Raw genomic sequence first — 18,784 nt, 5'->3', positions numbered from 1 at the left:
CCTTACATATGCTCAGAACATTTACATTAGACTACAGTTGGGCAAAATCATCTATCACAAAGCCTATTTTATTGTAAAGTATTAAATATTTCATGTAATTTATTGAATACTGCACTGAAAATGGAAAACATAATGGTTCTATGGGTACTCAGTGTACAGTTTCTACTGAATGCCTATTGCTTTTGTACCACTGTTAGGTCTAAACATCATTAAGTTGCACCACCTATAAAAGTCAGGGACACTAAAATTTGTGCTTTCTCCTGAAACCTCAAGCTCTTTCACAGTGCTTTGCCTTTGTGTATGCTACTCCCTCTTCCGGTAAGCCCTTCCCTTCTTTTCTTCTAAGCAAAAATTCCTATTCAATCTTCTAAGACACAGCTCAACTGGTACTTCTAAAAACAAAGAAACAAACAAACAAAAAAAACCAACAAAAACCACAGAACTAATTTCTGTCAACAATGCTCTGATGGCAGCTTTTCTGCTATTCTTAAAATCGTTTGATTGTACTACGTCTTTCTCCATTTACTGAGGCAAAAACTGGGTCTTATATTCTTCTTTATTAACTCCCCCAAAAGCTATGTCATCTGTGTATTCAACACTTTGCTCCTGAATGAAATAATGAGTAAAATAAATAGAATTTCTGTTTTAAAGAAGACCCTATTAACTTTTTCAATAAAGCAAAGCATCTTCTAATCATGTTAATCAGACTTTCAAAGTTTATTTTTAAAAAATAATAGGTTTCCTTAAGTTAGACGTGGTCATAATGAAACCAATTTGCCCTCCTGGCAACTCTGAGGACTCAGGGAGCAATGGCAGAGCTGGCTAAGTTCTCTAGGACTCAAGGAAGAATGGCAGAGCCAGCTAAGCTCTCCAGGACTCAGGGAGCAATGGCAGAGCTAGCTAAGCTCTCCGGAACTCAGGGAGCAATGGCAAGGCTGTCTAAGCCCTCCAGCACTCAGGGAGCAATGGCAGGGCCAGCTAAGCCCTCCAGGACTCAGGGAGCAATGGCAGAGCTAGCTAAGCTCTCCAGGAGTTCTGATTAAACGCAGGCTGACTGAAAGGCCTATGAAATAATAACTCCTCACGTGCTGATGGTCAGCCATGATCAGCAACCACAAGTATTATATTATTTAGAAGGAATGTATCTTCCAGGACATAGACTTGTTCTCAATGAACAATTTTCTTCCAAAAGTGCAAGCATCCTGCTACTTCCTCTCTCTAAATAAATGAATTTGGTTCTATGACAGTTTGCTCCTAAAGATGGAAAACACAGCTCGAGAAAGAAAAGAAAAAAAAAATCAGCAACATTACTTGTATAGGCTGCGATACTTTAAAAAAAAAAAAAGTAACCTTCCTACATCATAAAACCTCCCTAAAATATACACAATTCAGTTGCACATATGGTGGTATGTATCACACACCCTGAGCTAAAAGGTAGCCATGAGAGTCAAGAAATTCAGAATTTCTGGTAGCCACAGATAGTAACAGTTGCTCTAATTAGAAACTACAGAAAAAATATAAACAGTATGATCTTAGTCTTACAATCTTTTTAAGGAACTCAACATGCAAGTCACCAAAATAATTCCTAATTTTAGAAAATAAATGATAATTTAAGAATCAATATTCCACGATAATTTTTAATAACAATTTATTTCCCTTTAAAAAAATCAAATGTTTTTCTCATAATATATTATTTTACGACAACAAAGAAAAAGAAAGAGGGAAGGAAAGAAAGACCTAAAGAGAAAGAAATCACCAGATTTTAGCTCAAAGAGTAGAGCCTGGGATTAATTTTTTAAGATTTGTTTGTCAATTTCACAAACTCAGCAGTGGAATAAAAAGCTTAATACAGGTATGCAAAAAGGAAGCCCTCGAGATGTTTTCACCAGGATGAAATGGGATTAGCTTTGTAGTTCTTATAATCTTCTTCACAGAAGAATGCAATTTCAGTTTCACTGGCTGAAAAAAAACAGAAAATAGAAAACAAGATTTCAATGTAAATCTAAATTTTAAACAAGTATGGAAATCCATATGACTTTGATTCAGTATTTTAGAATAGCTTCAGATGCCTAAAGTGAAAAAGATGAGTTATTTGTTGGGTTGCACAATGAATTTTACCAAATCAACAGGAAGTTTCAGGTGAAGTTTTAAGAATTGAAAACTCAAATGATTTAAAAGTAAAAAACAAAACCCAAAAATTAAAATCAAGAGTTAATGCAAGAATCTGGTTTTCAGGAAATCATAAAATTGCTCATTTGTAGTACTCTTTACAGTGCTAGGAAATAAAAAACCTTGATTTTTTTCTCAAATATGCTACTCAGGTACTGAAGGAAGGGGAGGGAAAACTCTTTTTCCCCCCTGAAATTAGCCTGTAGGTATAATAATTTAATACTTAGAGGATCAGTAGAATATTTTACAGATCACTTTACATTCTCCCTCATGACCCATCAAAATATGTGTCTGAAGAAGTTAATTTTTTGCCCTGCTTATGATTAATTCATACGGCTTCAACAATATGCAAAGTGAAAGACACAAATTGGCTGCTACCTCAATACCTTCAAATACCTCTAATTATTCACAGGGGAGATGGCACCGCTAAAGAACCCATGAAGGTTCAGAGCAGTCACAATTCTTTCAACCTAGCAGGTCAAGGACTGCGTCTTCTAAAACAGTAAGTCAGCAACATTATTAATTCAGGCTAGAGACAAATCTGATGGAAAGCCTTCCAATTATTAAACATGCAATTCTTTAAGGTGTTGTGCCAACAAGTTCCACATTCGTTTTTTAAATTAAACCAGAAGTTAATACAGTCTGCTTGGCTTTTACAGAAAGAGCAAAAGGGCCTTCAGAATCTCCACAAGAAAACAGTCAAGATTATTTGTAATGAATACTGAGTACTCAATTAACATACTCTCTAAAAACAGACAAGTAAAACTCTCCAAGTCAAATAAATAGGATAATAAGAAAGGGTGCCAAGGATTACCACTGGTCTCTTAGTTTATAGCTCTCACCTCATCATTAGATGTTATCACAAAACAATGAAATTAATGAGATTAGCATGCCATTTCATTAAAAATGTTTTTGCTGTTTTCAAGAATATCAAATTTAACGTTTGTTAATCATAAGCTACCCATGCTCATTACAGAAAATAAACAAGTGTCAAAAGGAGAAAATAAAGCCAGCCACAGTCACAGATCCTCATTCCAGTCCTTACTATATCTTCAAGATTAAATTTAATCTGAGGAGATGAAAATCAGATTGCAGCCTCGCATGACAAGGAGCCTGTGGGGGATACAGCAGAGAGAAACTGGAAATCAATAAGGAGGGGCTGTAAAAATATGCACCCTGTGCAAACAGTAAGTTAAGGTACAGTTAAATTTTACGAGAAAGTGGCATCTAAAAGAATAGTAAAAAGACTCCACACTTGAAATCAGTGGGAAAAAGAAAATCAAGAAAGGGAGCTTCAAAAACTTCAATATTCAAAGATATTTGGAAATCTATCCTTTATACAAAAAGCTCCTGGGGTTTCCTTTTTTGAAGGGAAGCATGCCCAGAGGTAGACTTATATAATTTGCAAGTGATTCTAATCAACCTTCTAATGGAAAATGAGCAAAAGACACCCTGTTCTTAATAATCACAGAGCAAGGTTTTATCTGTGATGTGCTATTTACATACAGAACTTTACACAGTGCTTTGCCCACACAGCACTTTGCTCAATCCACACTAACTGTAATTACAATTTTCACTTACGGCAGTTGACATTTATCTGAACCCCTTCTGAGAAACTAATATGTTGTGTGGCTCTTCAGCCATAGTAGGTTCAGAGAAGCTGATGGGAAGCAAGGACTAAGCAGTTCTGTTTTGACACATAGGTTCTCCTGGGTCCAGTTAACTTAAACATCAATCCATTATTTACATAGGGCATTTATGTTAGCTCTCATAATGTAGACTCCGAATGAGAATCTGCAGCGTAAAGATTTTATTTTCAGATGACTGTACTTTTTTTTCAGGAAATCTAGGTAAACAAATGGGTTAAACTATAATACTTCAGGTTGACTTAAAAATTTTTTCACCCTTAACAAACTGGAAAACACACAAATTAAAATTTACTCTGAACATTCAAAAGTAAAACATTAAATGGGTTTTAAATTTTAGTAATGTGGCCCTTAAGCAGAAGTAGAATGTAACGTTTTCTTACATCTGTAAAACTCTGTGGAAAATGTTTGAGAGAATGATTTCAGGGACTTATACTGCAAATTCATTTGCCAATTTACGTGAAAACCAATTATAAATGATTTTTAAGACCTCTACATAATTACTCTTTCCACCATTATCCCTTAAATTCCTGCTTCCCAAATACTATTTAAAATGGCTCCTTTAAAACTGGCTGGGGATGAACCCTCCGGAAGTCTACCTTGTGCTGGTCCCCCAGGGCACCTGATTTTAAATTAAATGTGCTGCAGGCGGCAGTGCAGTCAGGTGCAGAGTGCCTTGGCATGGGAATCTGAAATGAATGTGCAATCTAAAATCCAATAAATACACTGCCACTTCATCCCTTCGTCTTACTATCAAATGAAACAGAGAACCCTCCAAATACATTTGTAGGATCATTTTAATACTGATGTTCAAGTTTAATGAAATAAACACAAGCCAGGGCTTTCAAACTTTGGATATAAAATTAATAATTTTATAATGCTTCCAGACAGACATACACAACTTTAAAAGGAACATAATGATAATGACTTTAAATGAAAGAATATAAGATCAATTTTAAGTGTAAAATCCCAAGAAAAATTAAATGCAATGTATTTAAACTCTTCAACTAATTTATCTCAATAAACTCATCATCAACAAGGATTTATCCATATGTTCTGAGTCCCTAGCCTTGTGCTAGTCAGCACCAATGTAATATGAGGCGCAGCCCCTGTTGTCTGGAAAAAGGAGCCTGAGACATGCACACTGACTTTGTGGTACAGAAAATCCACGATCAGGGAGGCTGCCTTGTGACAATAACCACAGACTGTTGACCAAAAAAATACATGAAGGGTGAGGTGTGGCTTCTGTGGCAATCTGAGACCAAAAGGACGAAGTTTCCCCTTCTCTCCCACTTTAGGAGTATCACCTATCCTCCCAAATGTCACAAAATCCTCATCTACAAATCATTCAAAGCTGTGTTCGCAGCTGAGTTATATTTCTAAGTTTTCACCACCAACAGAGATCCCAAGTGCTGTGCCTTTTATTTCGTGGCTTGCTTCAAATATTGTTTTGGATCTGCTGGCAGAGAAGATTTCAAACTACAGTTTGAAGAAAACAACTAGCCAAAAAAAAAAAAAAAAACTCAGTCTTTGCTAGACTGGGTACATGCCTGTAATTTCCACCATGGTGTGGGGAGGTAAAAAGGAAAGCACTCCACAGAGGTTCACTCTAAGTCTTGCTTCTGGAATCCCCAGTTTCCTGAGTCCAACACCCACATTACCGAGTAACCAGACTATCACTGTTTCTATGTAAGAGTGAAAAACGGCCACCATAACATACTGTCGAAGGAAGAAAACACGCATGACCTAAAATATTGCTACCCAGAAGAAGAAAGGGAAGGGGACCCACACCTTAAGGACACACAAATCAAACATGATCCTGAAAGAAAAGGGGGAGCCACAGAATCCCACAATATTAGCTGTACAGACAAGATCACCCAAAGGGGCGAGGCGTGAACGACAGGGATCTGGTTGGGGGCAGATGACAGAAGTGACACGCAAAATGAAAACAAACCACGAGGGAGTTTTGGAATTATTACAAGACCTGGCTTGCCGAGAATGCTTCCCTCAGATAAACACTTACAGTTTGGCCACTGTACCTTGTTTTAAAATGTTTCCAATGAAACACAACTGGCTATGGAAGAGTTACCCAGTCACAATTTCTCTCTTAAACCAGACCAGATTCCAAAGACAACAGTAGTAGAATGTAGCAAAATGAAAGAGAGAAAATAACACTTACAAAAAAAAAAAAAAACCCTTACACGTAAATTTATTACTTAGGGGAATTAGTCCATAAAACTACAACTGCTGACAGCAAGGTAGAAACAATCTTTAAATTATAAGTAACATTTCTAGGTAAAAGTCTCTTCTTGCTTCTATTGAGCAAATCTCTTTTAAGTATGTGTTTTCCGTACTGAGTCCACAAGCAAAAACTTCCACTGACGTCAGGTGTAGAATGTTCCATCGGGATCTGCAATGCAGAGAAAAAGCCAAAGGATGAACTAGAGAATTTCTCCGTGAGAAAAGAAATCTTCAAACATTTTTTTCCCTAATTTCCCCACCTGCAGCCTTTTCTTTTCATGACTACTGCAGAAAAGTCCTAATGATAAATTTGTTACCCTGGTATTATTCCATGGCAACGGGCTGTGGCCGCAGAGTGACAGCTCTACAGCAAGATCACGTGGTGTAAAGGGGGAGGCAGAGATGACTTCGAATTTTTCTCTTAAACCTCTTAAAAATCTCATCAAACATGGCACTGAGAGAGGGAAAATTCCCCAGAAAAATCACATATTTCAGGCCGGGCGCAGTGACTCACGCCTGTAATCCCAGCACTTTGGGAGGCCGAGGCGGGCGGATCACTTGAGGTCAGGAGTTCAAGACCAGCCTGGCCAACATGGTGAAACCCCATCCCTACTAAAAATGCAAAAATTAGACGGGCGTGGTGGTGCATGCCTATAATCCCAGCTACTCAGAGGCTGAGGCAGGAGAATCACTTGAACCTGGGAGGCGGAGGTTGCAGTAAGCCGAGATCACACCACTGCACTCTAGCCTGGGCGACAGAGTGAGGTCTGTCTTTAAAAAAAAAAAAAAAATCACATTTCAAGTGTCATTTTCAGAACTCAGTTCTCACTTAGAATTTTTTGTTGCTTTCCAGGTACCCTCATCTCCTTCCCCAGGTATAACCTCAGCTTGACCCCAAGAGCACAGCAACACCACTCTAGATAACAAAGAGAAAATCGCTCCCTGCAGGGACCCAAATCGCCCTGAGCCCAGGGTTGCTGGCTTGCTGGAGTTAGGAGGGACGTTTGGAGTCCTCATACCACCCTGAAATGAGTGGAGAATCTGGGAAAAGAATCTGACTCTAACCCAGGACCAATAGCCTTAAAGTAAGAGGACAAAAAGAGGGACTTGCTTCTCACCTTTACAGATGGTTCATTACATAAGTCAGTTTGAAATTAATCACAAGACCAACAACTCAATATTTTAGTAAAGTCAAAACATTTGCCAATTGCCTTCTCCAGGACGGTTTCCAGACAAAAGCAGTTGTTCTTGAGGGCCTTTTACACACATCACTCCCGATGCCTTCATTGTTTTACACAACCCTTATGACAACCTTCTAGAATAGGTTTCATTCTTCCTATTTTTACAGAAAACAAAATAGAGTTTCAGAGACGATAAGTGGCTTACAGAAGGCCAGAAAGCAAGCAAAATGCACAGCCTTCATTCTAACTGACTTTCCCCAACTTCATGGGTTTATACTTAAAAAAAAAAAAGGTCCTTTAATTACAAAGGAGACTATCAATTACCGGCAATGCCACCACCTCAAGAAACCATTTCTATAATTTTGACATATGATCTTTTCTCCATATACACATAAACAATAATCTTACATGTATATTTTAAACATTTTAAAACAATAATGGGGTCGGGCACAGTGGCTCACACCTGTAATCCCAGCACTTAGGGAGGCCAAGGCAGGTGGATCACCTGAGGTCAGGAGTTCGAGACCAGCCTGGCCAATATGGCGAAACCCTGTCTCTACTAAAAAATACAAAAATTAGCTGGGCGTGGTGGTACACACCTGTAATCCCAGCTACTCAGGAAGCTGAGGCAGGAGAATTGCTTGAACCCAGGAGGTGAAGGCTGCAGTGAGTCAAGATTGTGCCACTGTACTCCAACCTGGGTGACAGAGTGAGACTCTGGTCTCAAAACAAAAACAAAAACAAACCCAAACCATAATGGTATCACACAGCATGTTCTATTTCTATTCAATAAATCAAACTCTACATCAGTGCTTCACATACAAGGGAAGGTCAGAGCTAACCCCACCACCCCCTTGAAGACCTATCACAACGTCACAACTTGTCCCTGTTGGCTTAGAAACAAGTATCACTGAAATTCAAACTTGGGAAAGTCTTATTGGTCAAACTGACCCACAGAAAATTCGAGGTCATATTCATTCCTGACAGTGGTATAAGACAATCCATTTTTCCTACACCTTGAACTCCCTTGGACAATGCCACTTTTTTCATGTCTGCTAATCTTATAATAATTGCTGCTGTCCAAGGTCACCTAGACAGTAAAAGACAGAATCAGGATTTGGACCCAAGCACTCTGGCTCTAGACTCTAATTTTTATTTTTATAGAGATGAGGTCTCACTATGTTGTACAGGCTAATCTAGAGCTCCTGGCCTCAAGCGATCCACTAGCCTGGCATCCCAAACTGCTAGGATTACAGGCATGAGCCATGGCACCCAGCCCCAGACTAGAGTCTTAACACTAGACTCTACTACATAAAACAGTATCTATGTACTCATTTCTAGTAAGTCCTCATTCTCTCCTAATGAGAAGGAGCTATTTTTTATATGTGAGTTATTTCTTCTATCAGTAGAATTTCTCTTTTTCATAGTAATTACAAGGGTTCTTTATAAAGTCAGGCTAATAACGTCTTCTTTTTTTATTTTTTTATTTTTTATTTTTTATTTTTTTGAGACAGAGTCTCACTCTGTTGCCCAGGCTGGAGTGCTGTGCTGGAGTGCAGTGGCATAATCTCAGCTCACTGCACCCTCTACGTTCCAGGTGCAAACCATTCTCCCGCCTCAGCCTCCCAAGTGGCTATGATTACAGGCGTGTGCCACCATGCTTGACTAATTTTTGTATTTTTAGTGAAGATGGGGTTTCACCACATTGGCCAAGCTGGTCTCGAATTCCTGACCTCAAGTGATCCTCCCGCATTAGCCTCCCAAAATGCTGGGATTACAGGCATGAGTCACCACGCCCGACCACAGGCTAATAACTTTTTTATCTGTTGTATATGCTGCAAATATTTTTCAAAGTTTCTCCTTTAACTCTGTTTACAGTTTTTAGTTTTTATGTAGTCAAATCTATCACTTAATCCCCCTTTATGGCTTCTGTCTTTGAGCTCATGCTTGGAAAGCTCTTCTCCTTCCCAAGATTATGAAATTATTGAACTACACTTTCTTTTTTAAAAATTTTTTTACATTATAACATTTAACCCATCTAGAATTTATTTTGTAATAAAAACAGAGATGAGATAAGAGTTTGAATTTTATTTTCCTGAATGCTTTGGCAATGGGCTTCACATAATTTTCTGGCTAAATCATTATTTTCTCACTTCTCTGAAATGTCAACTTTATCATCCTGTGAAATATTACCTTTTTTTTAGTTTTTGGATTTTCCAGTGTTTTCCATGGAGCTCTCTGTCAATACCCCCATCAATATCAGTCTGTAATATTCATTATGCTTCATGCTTTAACAACAAACAGGGCTACCTTCTAGGTGCTACATGCCCCAATCACAAAGGTGCCACCTGCTATGATAATATAATAGCATTTAAAGAAACAAATGCCAAATTTAAAATCATTCTTCAAAATAACAACTTTACATATTCATAACATGGAAAGACAACAATATTCTAGCAAATATTGTAGATGACAACACAGAAATCAAGTCTAAGATTTCACAACATGCTATTTAAGATCCTGTTTAACTCAGATCTATGTCGGGAATTCATGCTAGTCACATGAATCAATCAGAAGTAAATTCCTGATATACGTGATTAAAGTAACTCAAATAATACTCATCCAAAAAAAAAAAAAATTCAGGCTCCCAATGTGCACCTTACTAACCGCGGTCCTTAACAAGTGCATATAAATAATTATGAACAATGTGAGGCTGAGGCAGGCGGATCGCCTGAGGTTAGAAATTCATGACCAGTCTGGCCAATATAGTGAAACTGTGTCTCTACTAAAAAAATACAAAAATTAGCCAAGCATGGTGGTGCGCACCTGTGGTACCAGCTACTCAGGAAGCTGAGGCAGGAGAATCGCTTGAACCCGGGAAATGGAGGTTGCAGTGGGCCGAGATCGTACCATTGTGCACCAGCCTCGGCGACAGAGTGAGACTCTGTCTCAAAAAATAAATTAATTAATAAATAATTAAGCAGCATGGCTTGTGACACTGCATCAGTCACCAACCGCAGAGGTGTATCAGGGCCACACTGCCTTTAACCACTGAGACCTCCCTGGCCATCTCCACTTCCCCTCCTGCCAGATCAGCTTTAGGTGTACATACACGTAGAATAACAGTGACATCTAATGGTCACAAAATATGTCACATAACATTTATTTAGAATAAAACCACATGCACATTCTAGGCTGGAAGGCCCAAGCAGGTACTTTTCAGCTGCACACACCAGGCTCCTATTTTAAATTCCATGCCTCGGTGGGCCCTGAGTGATTCGGAAGACCATCAGAAACCACACTGCATGTGATACCAACAACGCCGCGTTACATTATTCCTCATTAGTTCTTACTATGCCCATTTCTCTCCAACCATCAGCTCAAGTGACAATGGTAAGAGTAAGGAGACATGGTACTAACAACTCGCCCCTCAGGAGAATTCTGAGCATACCTTCTGAAAAGAGCCATTTATATTCTGCATATTTGGAGAGCAGACATCTACTGCCCTCAGTCAAGAGATCGGAATGCACATCATTCTCATCCTCCTCCTCTCAGCAGTCACCGGGCAGTGTCGGGGGGCCAACGGCAGCATTTACTTTCCAGTGAGTTATCCAAATACCATCAGCCAGGCCTCAGCATAGGCCAGGAGACGGTTTCCCCTCAGCAACACAAGGCCCCCTTCCTCACCGATTCCAGCTGCTTTCAGAGTGCTGTCTTCTTTCAGCAGGAGTCTGTCGTCATCTTCCAAACTCAACACAAGCTCATTTGTCTTAAAAAAAAAAAAAAAAAGAAAGAAAGAAAGAAAAAGAAAATCTGCATTTTATCAGTACTTACATGGGTGTGTTCGGTGAGACTTCTCAAAGACACAGAGTTGTAACTTTGAGCACAGCAATAATCTAAGTAGATTCCACTCCCCTGGCTGTAATGAGGGCAGTGAACAGAGGCACAGTGAGGTCCTGCCAAGCGCAGGCACCACGTAAAGCACTGGGGAGAGTCCTGTGGCATGCAATGAAGTCAGATCAGGATGCAAATCCAGACTCCACCAGCACTCAGCTGTGTGTTCTCAACGAGTTACACGGCCTCTCTAGGACTCGATTTCCTCATCGGTAGAAAAGGGGAGGAGAGGGCTCCTTCCCCATCACCTGTGGTAAGGGTGACAGGATGGAGCATATAGATCAGCAGTGCCGGCCACAGGGTGAGCACTTTCTCTTGGCTGTCACTGTTCTGTGGCTGCATCATCATCATCTTCTCCTGCCATCCTAACCTGGTCAGCGACAGAGCGGAGCTGCCAGCTCTGGCCAGTCTGACTTCTGAGAGAAGCAAGTATACTTCCTTCTTTTGTTTTGTTTTTTGAGACAGGGTCTCACTCTGTCACCTAGTGCAGTGGCATGATTATGGCTCACTACAGCCTCAGTCTCCAAGGTTCAAGCAATGCTCCCATCTCCAGCCTCCTGAGTAGCTGGGACTGCATACATGTGCCACCAAGCCTAATTTTTTTTTTTTTATTTTTAGTAGAGACGGGGTCTCACTATATTGCCCAGGCTCATCTCGAACTCCTAAAGTCAAGTGATCCTCCCACCTTGGCCTCCCAAAATTCTAGGATTACAGGCATGAGCTACCACACCTGGCCACAAGTATACTTCAAATGGCCATAAGTCCACATATCTAAAAACCTTGCCCAAGCTAAAAAATTTGGTTCCATGTCACATTAATTGGAATATTTCTCTATGTGATTTGGGGTGGGGGTAAACAAGAGTGCTCTCCAGTGATATTTACAAATCCAGCGAGACTCCATAAATACAAGTGAAAAATTTAAAGTTGCTATCTGCCTCTAAATAGCACAAAGAGATGACCACTAGTGTCACACAGCACCACTTGTCAACCAGAACACACCTGTTTAGCAACATATTCTATTTCTAGAATACAGCTGAGACAGAGAGTCAACGGAAAGGCCTCTCAGCAGCCAAATTCGAAGCCCACGCCACGCAGGGTTCATGGACCTCATTCCTCATTCACTGCAGAGCACAGGGGCTTAAACTCCAGAGCACACACATTAAAAGAAAAAATACTTTACTTAAAAAATCATTTTAGAATAGGTAATACAGTCTGTAATCCCAGCACTTTGGGAGGCCAAGGCAGGAGGACTGTTTGAGCCCAGGAGTCTGAGACCAGCCTGAGCAGGATGGCAAGACCCCATCTCTACAAAAAAAAAAAAGTTTTATTTAATTAGCTGGGTGTGGGGGCACACATCTGTAGTCCTAGATACTCAGGAGGCTGAAGCAGGAAGATATCTTGATCCTGGGAGGTAGAGGTTGCAGTGAGCTGTGTTCATGCCACTGCACTCCAGCCTGAGCAACAGAGTAAGACTCTGTCTCAAAAAAAAAAAAAAAAAAAAAAAAAGAATAAAGTAATTTTTTTTATTCTTTGTATAATAACTCATTATACAAAGTTCTCCAAGCACATATGAATAGGAAGTGAAAAGTCAGTCTCCTCCCAATCCCCATCCACCAGCTATCTAGTTCTCCAGAGAGGACTGGGACCACTGAGAGGCCCTATTTCCCATACTCTCCCAACACAGTGTGTTAGCAAAGCCTTCTGATCCTTGCCAATCTGACAGGTGTGGATTAAGTATAGTCTTAATTTGTATTTTATTATGCTCAAAGTTCTGAATATTTTCTATTTTTTGATGGCGTTGTAGGCTAATTTATCCAATAGAGTTGTAGAGTCTAGAGTATCTTCATATGCTAAGGAAATTCAGCCTTTTCTGTAAGTTAGAAAAATTTCCCCCACTTTTTATTTGTTCCTTGCTTTTTCTCAGTGTTTTTTTGTTGGTTTGTTTGTTTTGTTTTTTTTACATAGAAAGTGTTAAATAAATTTTCTTGGAATAAATAAGTTAGCGAATGAAGTAAAATGTATCAGTCTCATATCGTTTCTCAGTTTTCTGTCATATTTAGAAAGACCTTCTTCACTCCAAGATTTTTTAAATTCCACGTTCTCTTCAAATATTTTCATGAATTTTATTTTTTGAATTTTTCATCGTGGAGAATTTCAAATATACAATAGATACAGAATAGTGTAATAAACCCCCTGCCCTGTACCCAGGACCCAACTTGAACAAATTATCAAGTCATGTTCCATCTGTTTCATCTCTATCCTCATCTATGGGTTTAATTTTTTAATCCAAGGGGTATTTATTTTGGCATAAAGAAAAATACACAGATTCAACTTAGCTGCTTTTTAGATGTTTATGCAGTTATTCAAGTACTATTTACTGAATCCGCCATCTTTTCTTTACAAACTTGAAATGCCATATTTACCATACATTCAATTTCCACATTGGGGTCTATTTTTGAACTTTTAATTCTGTGCCCTTAACCTACCAGTTCATGTGATAGTGCCATACTGTTCTAATTACTATAGTCTTATAACATGTCTTATATGTTAGAGCTAATTACTCTCATTCTCTTTTTCAGAATTCTCCTGATTATTCATATTTTTTACATACTAATTTTCAAATCAGCTTATTGAGTTTACATATAAACACAAGTATTGTGTGTTATTGGGGCAGCATTAAATATGTAAATTGAGAGAATTTATTTTGTGCTGTTGTATCTTCCTACCCAAAATATCCTAAGCATTTCTGTTTAAGTCTTATTTTGGAATTCTCATAGCAGGTTTTGTTTTGTTGTTAAGTTGAAGTACAATTTCACACAATAAAATGCACAGATCTTGAGAGGAGTTTTTAATGGGTCTGAAAAATTAATTCCAGAGCTTAGATTCATATTTTCAAGTGTGTGTGTGGTGAGGGTTGAGGAAGGACAGCAGCATTTTAAGTTTTCTTTTTAAAGACCCTGCACATTTCTTATAAAGTTTATTCCAGGATATGACTTCCACACACAAAATGGAAATTAAAGTTATTGCAATCTCTTTAATAGAAATTATTCTGACTTTATAAACAGACCACTGATTACATCCATAATACACACATACACACACACACACACACACACACACACACACACACACGGCTCTGGTGGGAAGGTATCCAGTCAGTCTTTTTATTGTTGGAATGGGAAGAAATTTCTGAGGATATGTAGTAACTGCAATTAGGAAAGTCTCTAAGTCCAGAAAACCAGGGAAATGGGAAAAATGCCTTTTATGAATGAGTTCATTAAGACAACAGAATTATTTAGAAGTCTCTCCTTTTGGCTGATGAAGGAAATTAAAATTATAGCTGAGTTGGAATACTGACAGGCCAGGCCAGCAATGCCACAGGCCCCGCAGATGGGGAATAGAAAATGAAAGGACAACAATAACTTGGAAATGAGAAAAATGACTGTGAGCTGGATAAGGCACAAATGAGGACATGTGGATGAAGTTTCTTTGAAGTTTTAAAACTGTATCTGTGAAAATATATTGAACTCTTCCCTTAGAAAAGCTGAAGTAGAAACTTGCAGAACCATCCCCAGGGCATCTTAACTAGCATTGTTATGATTTGGATGAAAGTTTATAAAGCTAGATTCCAGAAGCACTCTAAGTGACTTAATTGTTTTGGAAATCCTCCCTTAAACAAATACATTGTTCAACTGGAAAGACAAGCCCTAATTTTATAACGAGAACCTGCCAGTGTGAAACATATGTCTTAAATATAAGTAACAATTCTAAGATTGTTTCGTCTTCCAATGACAGGATAATTTCCAGATTTCTAAAAATGTTATAATACTGATAATTTGAACACGATGAACTATGTCTTCACTAAGATAAAGGAATAATTTACTACTTACTCCTTTTTGGAAACATGAGCATATGAAAAGCCAAACGATGTAAAACATGCAGCAATGAATGGAGAATGGGGACTCACTTTGCTTTACAACCTTTTCAAAGAGCGTATTGTTTTAAATTTATTTTATATTTATATTTGTATTTTAAATATATTGTATATAATATATAAAAATATAAAATAGGACATTTCCTATTCTCTACATTTTAGGAATGAGGTTGAACACATTCCTGTCCCCAAGGAGAGAAACTGGACGAAGTCCAAATACGGTGGCCATACATTCTAGTACCAATCAAAAGGGCAGATTCCATACCACAGCCCCAGACACATGTGAGCATGACATTTTGAGGCATTTCACAATGGATATTGTAAAACTGGCATATACAATCCTTGGTATGAAAAATAAAGTTACTAGAAGGAACCAACCCTACTAAACCCTTAACTTTTGCTCAGTGGAACTGACTGATTTTGGACTTCCGACCTCCAGAATTGCAGGAGAATAAATGTGTGTTGTTTTAAGCCACAAAAAATGTTTTAAATAAATTTTAAAGCAGTTACCAATCGATGGTCAACAGACATACCCTCATGGCATTTTCTTGTGATCTGTGATACCCATTTATCTGAAAGGTGATTGAGTGTATGAAGTACAATTACGACAACAGAAGACAATGAAATAAAATGAATTCATAAGTACTTCCTTCAAAAATTGTTACGGAAAAACTACTATGAGCCAGGCATTGTGCCAGGTGTTGGGATACGACAAATAGTATCTTGTTCTTGAGTAGTTTATATAATACAGTAAGATTACTGCTTTAAAGAGGACTCTATAGAAGGCAACTGAGATTAAAGAGAAAAAGATCACTCCGCTCTGTCTGTCTGATAAATCTCTGATTGTGGCTTCATAACAATGTTACTCCAAAAAAGTAAAAAAACAGAAATATAAACACGCAACAAACCCATACATAAACAGCTCTCTTTGGGAAAGGCAAGACAGCTTCAGTATTGCAGGCCGTGGCCTTGGTGGAGCTAAAAGGTGTGCTCCCAGAGCCAGTTCTGTGCCTTCTCTTATACCCAGCAAGAATCAAATCAGAACAAGTGAATTATTTGTGTTTGCTTCTGGCCCTTTTGTTCTGGTACAGAATTAAGAAAATAAAAGACACTGGATTGTCAGATAATAAGCAGTTTCTTTTATCTGTAAACTGAATTTACTTTTCCAAGTTTTATGCTTATTTTATGCTAAATATGTGCCTGATAAACAAAATATGGTATACTTTTTTTTTTAATTAACACTTTTTGAAAAAGGACCTACTACTAACAGGGAAATAGCTTATTTTTCTTCAATGAAAAAGCCAAGGCAGTAGAAAGGGTACCTATAAAATAAAAAGCGCTATTATAATGGGAAATATTTTAGATGTACAGGTATTCATTCACTTATTCACAAATTCAACCAACATTGATTCCTTGCTATGTGCCAGATACTGTACCTGTGGAACATACCTTTGATTTATGTGCTTGATGAATAATCTTTAGTGTATCTGAAAGAAAAAAGCAAGTTATCTTTTTACACGGTTTATTCTAAACTTCTTTTCAAATTATTAAAATGATTGGAGGGTGGCTATGAAATTGAGAAATGTAAGTCCTTGTTTTATAACCAGACTCACTTAGAAATATACTATATAGTAAAAGAAAAATTACTTTTGTAGATCATTAAAATTGAAGTCAAAGATCTTCATCTTTTAAAGCCTTGGTCTTTAGACACACAGCAGTATGTGTCAGAACTTTATGTCAACTCAGCACATTTTCTCTTAGAATGGAAGACAAGCAAATCACATTACTGTATCTTGTTTTTTGGAATCACTACAGACCAGGATTAGCAAATAATGTAAAAAAAAAGAAAAAAGTCTTAAAATAAACATTAGCAAAAGCAGTTCAAAAAAATCTACTCAGACGAGATACAATGACAAGAGAGCACATGATGACACAGGTGTTGCCACTCTCAGAATTCAAACACTGTATCTAGGACCACAGGTAATCAGAACAAGGCTGCTAATGCCCCAAGAATATCAGTATCTGCCTCTTGGTTTGCAAATACTGCACAGGCTCACACCATGTAATCTGCTCTATTCAAACCCAGCTTCACTCCTTAATTTGTTTATCTTCAAGTCAGGCTACACTGTGCATTTCCAGTAAGTAACTACTCCACACTTGGGTAAAATTCTAATTCAGCAACAATCAGCCCTTAATTACATAATCTACGCAGCCATTCAACAGGTTGAAATTCAGAAAGTTTCCAATTCTTCACTCGTTTTTATTTAACCATTTAATGAATGCATTATGATTACAATGTATTAGTGAATAAACTCCCAACCTTACACTAAAACTCATTTCTATCAATCACGTTGTAACAAGGAATTCCAACAGTGACAGGAAATGAAAGGATCTATTTTTAAAACAGATCTTATTTAACTATGTTCTCATAATACAGAATAAGATGGCTATCGAGATAAGAACTAGCACTCTGAATTTGCCCATTATTTTAAATAGTCAACTTTCAGTTATCTATTGCAATTTTGTTTTTTTGTTTTTTTTGAGACAGAGTCTTGCTCTGTCACCCTGGCTGGAGTACAGCAGCACTACCTTGGCTCACTACAAGCTCCACCTCCCAAGTTCAAGCAACTCTCCGGCCTCAGCCTCCCGAGTAGCTGGGATTACAGGCGCCCGCCACCACGCCCGGCTAATTTTGTATTTTTAGTAAAGACAGGGTTTCACCACGTTGGCCAGGTCTTGAATTCCTGACCTCAGGTGATCCGCCCTCCTCGGCTTCCAAAGTGCTGGGATTACAGGCATGAGTCACTGCACCAGGCCTTGTAACTTTTTATACAAGGTCAACATAATCCTCAGACTATAACTCTGTATTCCTAAGAAATAAAAATAAATCTAACCTAAGTAAAATGTGCATATTAAGGATGTAAATAAACCGTAATTGCTAAAAATAAGCTTAAAATGTGTGTAAGAAAATAAACAAAGTTGACTTTCAGCTTATCTAGTATTCTGAATTACCCATCATGCTCTTTTTCTTACTGTAGATATGTTTATTATTTGAGACAAGTGAGAGAAGCCAATAGTAATTTTTTAAATAACAGGAGCTCAAAGTCTGTTGCAATCAACCTGCAAAACTATAGTCTGACCTTACTAAATATTAATCCTGTTCTATATATTTTGCTAATGAGCCTTTCAACTAGAAATCCTGCTGCTCTAATAGGTTTGGCAAACACACAACTAAATGGCTACGTATTTTAGCAGAAAAAGAAATGTTTTGAAGAGAAGTTTTTGCCAGATTTTTCTCTCCAACAGAAAGGGGTGTGACCTGAGGAATGGGTAAGAAAGGAGAAATGACAAAGCAGCAAAGAGATGTATTACTGTCCCTTTCTGTGTTGAATAAGTTACTTCCCTTGTTCTTGCTTCTTTCAAATCATCCTCATAATGATCACAAACAATACCTGTGGGCATTGTTTTCTAAATACAAATTCCTTGAGGAAAGCAACCTCACAAAAATATCATCTTGTATTTGTGAAGCACCACACTCAGCTTTACGAAACAGAGAGGGATGAGCAGCCCACACTGTACAACAACTACATTTTTGTGTGCCCTCATGCGTCATGTCTAGGTGATAGGGATTTAAGATAAGTAGCATGCGTGGTAAATCAATAATAGATGTGGATGCCAATTAAATGGGAGGAGGGCTCTGAGAAATCTCAGGCTCTTAG

At 38.2% G+C, this 18,784-nt stretch overlaps 1 protein-coding gene across 11 annotated transcripts in view; it reads right to left on the bottom strand.

Moving 5' to 3' along the window:
* Positions 1 to 1,631: 1,631 nt before the first annotated feature.
* The window catches only part of C10H2orf76 (chromosome 10 C2orf76 homolog), a 56,719-nt gene continuing 39,566 nt past the window's right edge, over positions 1,632 to 18,784 (bottom strand). For 4 of the 11 annotated variants that reach the window (XM_007964729.3, XM_073019619.1, XM_073019618.1 and 1 more), the window contains exons 4-6: positions 16,515 to 16,552; positions 10,925 to 11,006; positions 1,632 to 1,959 (exon numbers count right to left, since the gene is read on the bottom strand). In XM_007964729.3, coding sequence (XP_007962920.3) covers positions 1,883 to 1,959; positions 10,925 to 11,006; positions 16,515 to 16,552 — 197 coding nt within the window. In that variant the 3' untranslated portion in view covers positions 1,632 to 1,882. Of the gene's footprint in view, positions 1,960 to 3,965; positions 6,226 to 7,059; positions 7,393 to 9,430; positions 9,589 to 10,688; positions 11,007 to 16,514; positions 16,553 to 18,784 lie in introns of those variants that run through there. The other 7 variants (XM_073019620.1, XM_037988088.2, XR_012094169.1 and 4 more) reach the window with 6 other exon arrangements.

The sequence above is a fragment of the Chlorocebus sabaeus genome, chromosome 10 (genome assembly GCF_047675955.1).
Source record: "Chlorocebus sabaeus isolate Y175 chromosome 10, mChlSab1.0.hap1, whole genome shotgun sequence".
Classification (NCBI taxonomy): Eukaryota; Metazoa; Chordata; class Mammalia; order Primates; family Cercopithecidae; genus Chlorocebus; species Chlorocebus sabaeus.
Note: the sequence above shows the minus strand (reverse complement) of the source record. Positions and strands in the feature narration are given on the sequence as shown.